The 11,325-nt window shown below is 35.1% G+C and overlaps 1 protein-coding gene across 1 annotated transcript; it reads left to right on the forward strand.

Moving 5' to 3' along the window:
• Positions 1-3,234: 3,234 nt before the first annotated feature.
• On the forward strand, positions 3,235-8,512 carry LOC104227770 (uncharacterized). Its single transcript, XM_009780084.2, has 5 exons — positions 3,235-3,712; positions 5,131-5,209; positions 5,305-6,123; positions 7,203-7,454; positions 8,088-8,512. Exons 1-5 carry the CDS (start codon positions 3,298-3,300, stop codon positions 8,245-8,247), a joined length of 1,725 nt encoding a protein of 574 aa, XP_009778386.1. The 5' UTR covers positions 3,235-3,297; the 3' UTR covers positions 8,248-8,512.
• The last annotated feature ends 2,813 nt before the right edge of the window (positions 8,513-11,325 follow it).

Consider the following 11,325-nt stretch of genomic DNA (forward strand, 5'->3'; position numbering starts at 1 on the left):
TCCCACTCTTTGTCCATAGGTTTCTCTGAACTGCACGAAGAACTATTCCCACGATGCATCATTTTCCGAATCAACAATTGCATATGCAAGGGGTAGAATTTGTCCTGTAAACCCAAAGAACAAAATATCAATTACAACACACTATATTAATTTAGCATTTCATATAGTAGTATAGTCATAGGTAGGTGCAGGTGTGTAGCAAAACAACTATATACTCTGTTGGTATACTTGTATACCATACTGGTATCATATAATATTTGAAGATATTTTTTGTTTCTTTAGCTGAATGTAATTGGATTGTACACAAAACATTAATTTAGTATTTCATATAGTAGTATAGTCATATGTAGGTGCATGTGTGTAGCAAAACAACTATATACTCTGTTGGTATACTTGTATACCATACTGGTATCATATAATATTTGAAAATATTTTTTGTTTCTTTAACTGAATGTAATTGGATTGTACACAAAATATTAATTTAGCATTTCATATAGTAGTATAGTCATAGGTACGTGCAGGTGTGTAGCAAAACAACTATATACTCTGTTGGTATACTTGTATACCATACTGGTATCATATAATATTTGAAAATATTTTTTGTTTCTTTAACTGAATGTAATTGGATTGTACACAAAATATTAATTTAGAATTTCATATAGTAGTATAGTCATAGGTAGGTGCAGGTGTGTAGCAAAACAACTATATACTCTGTTGGTATACTTGTATACCATACTGGTATCATATAATATTTGAAAATGTTTTTTGTTTCTTTAACTGAATATAATTGGATTGTACACAAAATATTAATTTAGTATTTCATATAGTAGTATAGTTATAAGTACGCGCAGGTGTGTAGCAAAACAACTATTGGTATACTTGTATACCATACTGGTATCATATAATATTTGAAAATGCTTTTTGTTTCTTTAACTGAATGTAGTTGGATTGTACACAAAATATTAATTTAGCATTTCATATAGTAGTATAGTTATAGGTACGCGCAAGTGTGTAGCAAAACAACTATATACTCTATTGGTATACTTGTATACCATACTGGTATCATATAATATTTGAAAATATTTTTTGTTTCTTTAATTGAATGTAATTGGATTGTATTCTTACCCTCTGCGTCTTGCGTGGAAGCCGTGAGTATGGTCCCTCTATATGTTGACTTTAAAAAACTTCCATCAACTACAACTGTTGGCCTACAATAGACCCATCCTCTAATCGATGCATATATAGCTATGAATGCATACAAGAAACTCCCATCTCCTTCAGTGTGTAGTCGTGTCACTGATCCTGGGTTAGCGTACTCTAACATATAAAGATATGTTGGCATTTTCTTGTATGATTCACTTGGTGATCGTCTCAATAATTGCATTGCTTTTTCTTTTGATCTCCATGCTTGCATGTAGCTTAAGTCCATACCATATGCTTTTTGGATGTCTCTCTGGATATCTGTTGGTGTATATATGGTTTTCGGGTCAACAAGTTTATCTTGTACCGCAACTGCAACAAAAGCTGAGGCAGCTTGCTTTTGTGAACAAAATCTCTTATCAGTTAAACAACTGTGGACAGAATTGAAATCCGTCACTTTGAAAAGATTTGATGCTCGCATGCTTGATGCTTTAAGTCTCCAAGTGCATCTTTCATCCATGCATTCAAGGATATACCTGTTTATAATACAAATGCAGTTATGTATAATATTTTATTGATAAAAAACACACACAAAAATCCGTACAATTATATACTCACATGATATACTCTGTTGGTATACTTATATACTGTATCAGTATCATATTTTGCTGATAAAAAATATAGACAAAGCAGCACAATTCTATACTCACATAGGATACTGATTTAGCATACATATATACTATATTGGTATTATGTTTTACTGATAATAACAAAGACAAACCAATACAGTTATATACTCGCATAGTATACTGATATAGCATACTTATATACTATACCAGTATCACTGATAAAAAACACAGACAAACCAATACAATTCCATACTCGTATAATATACTGATTTAGCATACTTATATACTATATAGGTATCACATAGTTTTTTACTTGAAAACATGCAGACGAACCTTCTTGGGCATGATTTATGAACCCGATATTGACATTTTTCTCTAACGGCATACTGTTTCATAACGAGAGCCAGCAGGTTCTTGTCTTCATAAATTTGTCCTTTTTCAACATTTTGATGAAATTGATCAGTTATGATGTTTGCATCATCAAGTTCTAAAATGACGTCATCTCCTTCTTGCACATCAAACGTAGTAATCATATCAGTGCTTTCAAATTGTGCAATTTCTGATGAAATTGGAGCAACATCGAAACTGGAGGTGCTTGCAGCTATAGTGTTTTTAGCAAACGACACACACAGGGGAAGTGTTGTCATCCTTGCACTTGATTTTTTCAATTCCATGTAAACACTAACACTCATATCGCTGCAAATTGTAATTGGTGGATATCCTTGAGCAATAACATACTGAATAACTATTGTTTTACTGCCCTTTTGCAGTTGCTTTGCAATTTCTATGAGAAGTTGTTCAAATTTCCAAGAGGTCTTTATTAGAATTGCATCAACATGAAAATTTATGAAATTATTGTTATCATCCCATTCTCCACTATGCTGCAGCAGAATTGGAATAATTTCCATGATTCTGAAGTTATAATCACTTTTATGTCTAAAATTGAATCTCAACAATGCAAATTTCAACAGTGTTCGAAATCAACAGTGTTCGAAATTTCAACAGTATATAGCTGCAACAGATTTTTCGAAATCAAACCTCTAGATCTCCAGATCTCCAAACCTAGATTAGAATTTTCAGCTAAAATTCAGAAGTTTAGCTCCGAAATCAAAATCAAAACAACAGCGAAATCAAAATCCGAAAAGAAGATGCGAATCAACATCTTCGATCTGTTTTCTCATACTTAGTGATCTTCAAATTAGGGAATGTCGGTGGAAATCTCAATTTTGTGCGCTGATTTTCTGAAATTTTGAGCAGCTTTTGCGTTTTTATAGGTAGGGCATTAAGCGTGAGTAGTTATTTTGATATTCCCGTTTATTTATTAAATAGATAGTAAATTGTAATTATTTAGTGGGTATAATTCTTTAATGGGTAGGGCAGGGTAAATAATTTCACTTTTACACGTACTCGTGTCTTTCCCCCTAATATTTACAATATTTATCCATTTGGCTTAATGAAATCCATACAAGACGCCCAAAAAGACAACAAAATTTCAATTTTCCGCGGAATCAAATCAACGATCAAAAACATGTCTTCATCTGAACTCAACTTTCCCGCCTCTGAAAACCCTAGCAGCAAATGGCGATTCACATGGGAAGCTCAATCTCACGTTTCAACTCTCCGATTAATCGTTTTCAATCCCAATATCAAACCCTCGTCTCAATGCAACAATATCTGTATCAACTTATCTATGGAGCAATCTTTGCTCACTATCAGCTTCTTCGAACCGGAACTGAAACCCGAGACTTTAATTAGGGTTCCAGTTCCTCGGGTCTTAATTGACCCGGAATCTCCGGTTCATTCTAGAGCGTTCGATGATCATATTGAAGTTAAATTTTCTCTTCTTATTCCTGTTGATCATCCGCTCATGTCGGGCTTGGATTTATCCGAACCGGAAGAAAAACGGGCCTCAGATACATTATTTCCATTCTCCGTGAATTATGGTTAGCCATTTTTCTTTGCCTTTTTTATTATTTAAATTTGATTTGTTTAGTTTAATTTCGATTTTTTATATACGAATTTGGATGTTTAGTGGTGATTGGCTGATACACATTGTGACGCCGCTAAAGGGAGAGGCTTTTTTTCTTAAATGAAAATTTCGACGATATTTAAAAGTCAAAACAACATATTTTGTCATATTTATGATATTGTATTCTCTTTATAGATTACTCCCTCGGTCCCAATTTATGTGATGTTATTTGACTATATACGATATTTAAAAAAGAAAGAAATGTTAGAATTTGTGTATAACTATAAATTATCTCATTAAGATAAAATATATATTTTGAAGTTGAATTGTTTCTAAACATAAAAAGTGTCAATTCCTTTTAAAATAGACTAAAAAGGAAATGTGCCACATAAATTGGAAGCGAGGGGAGTATATGTACTTTCTCTCCAAAATAATTGGGAAAGTGGGAGTACTCTTTATAATTAATATAATGTTTTTATGTTGCACCAAAGATGTGGCCTAGTGGTGAAGTTGGAATTAGACTAGGAGATCGAAGCGTTGGCAAACGAATTGTTTGGTGATTTCTTCTTGTACACCCAATCCTTGGTGAGCAGGACATACCCTATACCTATATTGGTGGAAGGATATAAGTGCCTAGTGGAACAATCGAGTTGCATGGAAGCCGCCCTCACAAAAAAAGTAGCATTTTTATACCCTTTCACCATTTATATGATATCTTACACCTTTTACATCTCTTAGCTACTGTTTTAATTAATTTCCAACGTACTCGAGTATAATAACAAATTATAAAATTTCTTTTCTTACCTTCGTGAAAGTCCAATTAGGTGGTCAATTTGTAGAAGAGAGAGCGGGACTTTGCGTGTGGGGGTTGGGGGGTGGGAGGACAAATTTGAAAACTTTTCCTTTGAATTAAATAGTTTGTAACACTTAGAGCTTATCAAGAATTTACTTTTGTATGTTTGTCAGGGATTTTAGTAATTAGCAAGACTAAAATTGCAATATTTGATCAATGTAACGTCGTAGTCTATTGAATCACTTTATGGAGTAGAAAATACAGCCCCAAAGTTCTAAAACATGCGCTAACCACTTGTTAAAAGAATGTGAAGGACTAAGACAAAAAGAAAAACAAATAGACAGCAATATTAAAGTAGTTTTATTATGGTTTATATCTTCTCCTTTAATATGTTTATGTATACCTTCATTGATGAACTGCTGCATTGTAATGCAGAAACTGGCATATCAACTTGCTGTTGATTGGATGTTTTAGGCATATAAATGTGATCACTGCTTGACATACACTATGACTCTACCACTATTTAAATTCTGGCACTTATTGAGCTTCTTTCTCATTTATTTATTTTCCCTCTTAATAATTCTTCTTTGTTGGATTAGAAATGAAGAACTTATCTGCTATGGAGGAAGTCCATTTTTACTGCAGAAGTTGCTCGACTAAGTTAACCAGGGCTATCAGGTAGAACTCTTCTTTCTCTCAGTCGGGCAGACAATTTTGTTACTCACTTTACTTGAACGCCATTGCATGTCTCTAATATTTATTTCTTTAAGCAGATTATTTAACGAGATGCCATCAGTTTACTGGCAAGATGTTGCAGACAATTGGTTTGGGACATGTTGTTGCTCGTTTGGTGGTATAAGTGAAAAGCTGGTCAAGGAATTTGCAAAGTCATATTCTTGTACAACAGGTGTTTGCCTTATAACTGGCGCATCTGTTATTATATGCAAAGAGGACCTCATTGGATGTGAATTTCCTGAGCCGAATAGGGACCAAACTTATCATTCTCAGGTCAATTCAGCCGAGACGACTTGTTTAACCAGAGATGCACCCTGCAAAAGTGAACAATCAAGAAAGGTATGCCGCAACTATCCAGGCGCAGGAGAGGGAGTTGATGAGATTAGCGTTGTTCGTCCTATAGAAGAAAATATTGGGGCGAAACAAAACAATGAAGTTGCTGAAAAGGTGTTAAATGGTGATAGTTCAACCTGCATGCCTTTACAGTTGAAGGATGAAGACAAAATGCAGTCATTGGCTGGAATTTCTTCAGAGGCAAACTGCCACACTAGAAAGCAGAACAATGGCTGTTGTACGAGTAATCTATGTGAAATGGAGAAAGAATATGAAATGAATATTGAACTCTTAGATAAGCAGAAAATATTTCTTAAAGGCTGCCTTGGGGATGCTTTTATGTTGAGACCTTCCAATCTTTCCAATGATGTTAAGTGGATTGAATTTCTCTGTCCTAAATGTTCATCTCTTATTGGATCATATCCTTGCTCCAGTGATAATGCACCATTGGATGATGGAGTTCGGCTATACAAATATAACATATCTACTTGTTTGCCTGTTTGTGGGTTGAATGATCCATTTAGGTAAGCCATCCTTCATTGCCCCCCTATATTTAATTTATCTTGTAATTTGGACATTCTCTTATATTTTTCATCTAAACTCAAAGTTCTTTACCAACTCGTGGTTCCTGAAACCATATGGATCCTGTAAAATCAATGTGTCTTTTAGGTTATATGTTTCTTGACATTTTCTCCCATTAACTTCCATGTTAGTTGATTTGTCTTTTTTTCTTTCTTTGGAGAGCTGAAAAGACATGAGAACAGTAACTTTGTCAATAGCGTAGTAAATGCTAAACAGTTTTCTAGTGGCATAAGTAAGATGTTGGCTCGTCTGAGAGTCGACATAGGCTATACCCTGATAGAGAGATGTACTTAAGATAGACCTTATTTCCTCTATCTTTCATTTATTTCCACTACTGATATGCTATGCATAAGGAAGATACCTAACAACTGAAAGACAAGATCTATAGATTGAATGTTGGGCCTTTACGGCCCAAAATATCCACAAGACGAGTGTGTAGAAATGTCGATGTTTAGATGGATGCATGTAGTTTAAAATTGACAAGATTAAAAATGATCACATCCGACACAGGTGCAAGGTAGGTAAGAGGAGTCTTGAGAAAAAAAAAGAAGATGGTTTGGTCAGGTTCTACTTTGACCTCCAAATGCACCAGTCTAAAGGTGTGACATTGATGATTGAAGGTGTTATAGAGACTAGTCAGACTTAAAATTACAGGGAGGGATACAATTTCTGAGAAGCAATATCAACCTAAGGACAGTACACAATGGATGCAAATAATCCAGATAGCTGATGCAATTATTTGGGATTGAGACTTAGTTGTGTTACATATTATGTATGGTATTTATCATGAGTGTTTTTTCGTTTAGTTAGAGACCTACGTTAAGACAACTCCTAGTTTTACTCAACCCCTTATTTACCTTAGGAGATGGATTATTTGTGTTGGAATGAAATATGCCCAAACGGAGTAGAGTGGATATACAAAATTTTCGAATAGTCAACTCCAACTAGTTTGGAATTGAGGGACAATTGATTGATTGACTTTGATTTTGTGACGTATTAATACACTTGCTCTGGGAGACAGGAACTATACTTTGGAAAGGATGTTTACACGTCAATTGCTTGAAGCTGCACAAGATGAACTATCATTTCGGACTGTTGTCAGAGATATGCACACCAAAAGTCCACTTTCACAAATTGTTCTCCTAAACCCAAATGCTTGGTCTTATAGTGGATGTTGCATGCATGATATGGAACCAGCTGCTAAGATCAATATGTACCCGATTGTCAAGCTATTATTCTCTGCGAATATCAAGGACATGGAACTTGAACCCAGGTGATTGCTTCTCTACTCTAGCTGGTCTTTTCTTCTGTCTTTTCGTGCCTTCTGCATATTATTATAGGTTATCTTCCCTCTATCTCCGCCTTTATGCTGGGCAGGGGAAGCTGAGGGGGTGGGGAGGAGGTTGGTGTTCAAGCTTTTGGACCTTACAAGTTATATATGTTCATCAATTGGGTTTCAAGAACTATACTATAAGTAGTTGCCATAGCTAAATATAAGCTGGCATGAAATACTAAATTATTGACATCCTGAGATGATTTTGAAAAAGGTATACTGTTTCGAAAGTTTTAGATAGATGGTTGCTACCGTTTTGAAAAGAAATCGTTTTTGAACACTCTCCAAAATGTTGCCATGTTGCATATAAAAGGCCAAGTGGATCCTTAAGAAGCTAGGCACTGCATTTTATATTAAAAATCAACTAAAGGTTATCTAGATAAATCTTGTAGGACTTACCGAAAATAAGAAAGTCATTGACAAGATTTGTTGTTACTTTATCTGATTCAACGTTATCCTATGCCACATGTTCCTGTGGTATTTTCTCCTCTTCTTTCAATTCATGCACATCTTACCAATGACTTCTGTCCCATCCATTTCAAAGCTCCTTGGCTGAGATCATACTTGTTACAGAAAAGTAGAAGAGTGGGTGACCAAGAATCAAACAGATGAAGTTTACATGTTGCCATCTCAAGTGACAGAACTAATTACAAATTTGGAGATGGCAACTAAAATGTGGCCACCGTCACATATGCTGTTGCAGGGTTTCTATATGTCATCCTTGAAGAGATAAAGGGTAAGTCGTTTCAATTTCGCTCGAACGATCATTGTAACCGAGGAGGAATTCGTATGTACAGTACATGTTCTGACGTTAGAAGCATTGGCCTGAAACAGTGGTCTCACTAGTTGAGCATGTTAACACCCTAGCCTTACGAGTAAGCAGTAAGTTTTGACAATCCCACACCAAATTGTACCAATTTATGTATTGTGATTGAATAATTAATAGATACCCTCCTTGGTTTACATGAAGTAATAATTTACGATTTTTAAATTACATACTTCACATTGTTTAAAAATATTTCATAGTATGTTTTGTTTTGTCGAAAGCTATGTGGGGAAATGCTTGGCGAAGGACAAGAGGGCCTATCATTCTCTCGTGGATCCACATCCTCATAATTTTCCCAAAACAGCTTCCACAGAAGAATTTAGGACAAAGCAACAGATAGCTTAGATTTATAGTTGGAATTCTGGCCTGTCATTTGTCTTTAGTGTTTGTTTATCCATCTATCTATCTGATATCTGATAGAAAATAAGCCAACTGAAGGGTATTGAGGGTAGTTTCCCAGGGGAATGACCTTATTTAACTTATTGGTGCTTAGAATTCTTTCATCTTTGACTCGCATAATTCAGCGATTAATAGCAGACGTGGATCATAATACTGAAGTTGCCAAGCAAATAGAATGTATCAGTGGAAGAGCCGGGAGAATCTGGTTGTGGAGGGAAGAGGATGTTTCATTTGCGGAATCGGGTATAGTATTTAAGTGTAAAAAGGCAGGTATGGGGTATTTAAGTAGAAACAGTAGAGGGACAAGCCTATTATCTAGCGTTTCAAAACTGTAATAGCCAATTTCTTTGTTACCGGAAAAAATAAATAGAGGATGCTCCATTTAGTTCCAGACGCGGGTTGTCAATAATAATGACTGTTGTATTAGCAATGGGGATAACTAGTGGTGGCAAAATGGATAAAAGAAAATAATTATCCATTAAAAAATGGGTTGGAGAATGAACTTTTTAAAAACGGGTCAAATATGGATAAGAACCATATTATCCACTTAGAAAATGGATAACTAATGAGTTTAGCTTTTATATTTGTAAATCCTCAAATTGGGGCTCCTCAAGTTTGGAGACTAGGAATTCTCTCAAAAGTGATCATTCAAGAAGCCAGAGATCCATATTATCCGCAGGTTAACCTATTTTTTATCCGTATTAAATATGAGTCGGGTCAGATAACTTATCCGTTTTTGCATTTATCCGTTCCGACCCGCCCGTATTCCATCCCTAGGGACAACTTACTATTGTTGGATTCTTTCAGCTAAGTTTTGTCCCAGAAATAGCACTAAGCCTTTTTTCACAAGTCAAATATATCTGCCATGGATTTTATTCTGCCTTTTATGAGAGGTCAAAGCCGAAAGGTAGAACGAGGAATATCACAAGCATTCGCTATCATTACTCTCCAAAGGTTGGCCCAAAAATGAGTAAGCCATCTTATCACAATCCTTACACTGTCCAGTGAAAAGGTCCTGGCCCTTCTCATTTTCTCTGAGAAAGTATGTAGTTCTATTCGGAAAATTACGCTAACACATCAAATATTTATATTGTATTTATCATTCGTAACTATATTTTCAGTAAGTTTACCATTCATAGCTATATTTGAATTTTATAGCAAATTCATAAAATAAGAGATTAATTATTTTGAACTGAATTCGACTCTCAACAAGAACATTTTATTTTCTTTATTTCTATATTTCGCCTTAGTTGTATTCGTTGCGCGAACAAATACAGTCGATACATATTGTATTCATTGCGCATTTGAATACAACAATTGAATAGTAGCTACGAATGGTAATTAGGCAAACTATAGTTACTAGGCTCTAAACTACAATGGTTTATGAAAATTCTTCTTCTTAGCTCAGTTGGTTAGAGCGCTCACTTGGTTAGAGGAGATCTTGAGTTTGACTCTCAACAAGAATATTTTATTTTCTGTATTTCGCCTTAGTTGTACTCGTTGCGCGAACAAATACAGATACATATTGTATTCGTTGCGCGTTTGAATATAACAATTCAATAGTAGCTAGGAATGGTATCTAGGCAAACTATAATTACTAGGCTCTAAACTATAGAAAGAAGGCCGGTTCTTTTTAGTCTTTGACCCCATGAAACATATAGTACAAATTGATAGACAAATTCTAAAATTGTTCTTGTCCTCGTTGAAATTCTGTCTCCTTCAAATGTCATAAAGCAAATAAGGCTGTGTCTTCATGTTCTCAAGATCCTGGGAACATATTCCCCTTTATGGGATAATGACAGTTCATGCATGCATGCTGTAGTCTGATAATTAGTTTTCAAATAAATAAATAAATAGAAGCTCAAAATTGTATGAGGAGAAGAGAGAAAAGTAGAATTAAAGAATCAGATTTCCATTCTCATTTTGGCTATAAATAGTATCTTGGAAATTAGAATTATAGCATGCAGAAATATTGAGAAAAGAAGAGAGGTCTTACATGAAGGTAAGAATCCCTTTGATAGCCAAGGATGACTTGCCTGCTTCATTCTTAGAGGCTACTAATTGCATTTTCATGTGCCAATTACCAGCATTCTTGTTTGATCACCAGGCAGTCTCCTTGGCTAGTCTAATGGATTTGTATCTTGCATGTTAGACTCTTCTCTTCTTCTTCAACCACTACAGGTCATGAGTTATTTTGACTTTGACTTAGAGGTGAATTCAAGATTTTAAATCAGTAGTTGTGAAGTAGCACTACAACCAGGGGCGGAGGGAGTATATAAGTTACGGGTTTGGACGAACCCAATAGCTTTTGCTTAAACTCTATATCTGTATTAGCTTGTGAATCTAGTAACTATAACGAGCTATGTGTTCAGCGGCAAGTTTAGAACCCATAAACTTCAAATTCCGGCTCCGTCTCTGACTACACCGTTAAGTCTTTTGATAATGGTTGAGGATAGTTTTAAATAATTTCAAAATTATCGATCGTCTTCTTAGTTAACTGTGGGATCTGCCCCTTAGCCATCCATCTTTAGATACGAAGGGCGAATGAGTCATAAATTTTAAGCCCAAAAATCAGGTAAGAAATGT

Source organism: Nicotiana sylvestris, chromosome 9 (genome assembly GCF_000393655.2).
Source record: "Nicotiana sylvestris chromosome 9, ASM39365v2, whole genome shotgun sequence".
Classification (NCBI taxonomy): domain Eukaryota; kingdom Viridiplantae; phylum Streptophyta; class Magnoliopsida; order Solanales; family Solanaceae; genus Nicotiana; species Nicotiana sylvestris.

Excerpts from the sequence above, each read along its gene's own strand:
- LOC104227770 (XM_009780084.2), top strand. The coding sequence starts at position 3,298 with ATGTCTTCATCTGAACTCAACTTTCCCGCCTCTGAAAACCCTAGCAGC. Across the intron at positions 5,210-5,304 it reads AAGTTAACCAGGGCTATCAG|ATTATTTAACGAGATGCCAT; the intron begins GTAGAACTCTTC and ends TTCTTTAAGCAG. Across the intron at positions 7,455-8,087 it reads GACATGGAACTTGAACCCAG|AAAAGTAGAAGAGTGGGTGA; the intron begins GTGATTGCTTCT and ends TACTTGTTACAG.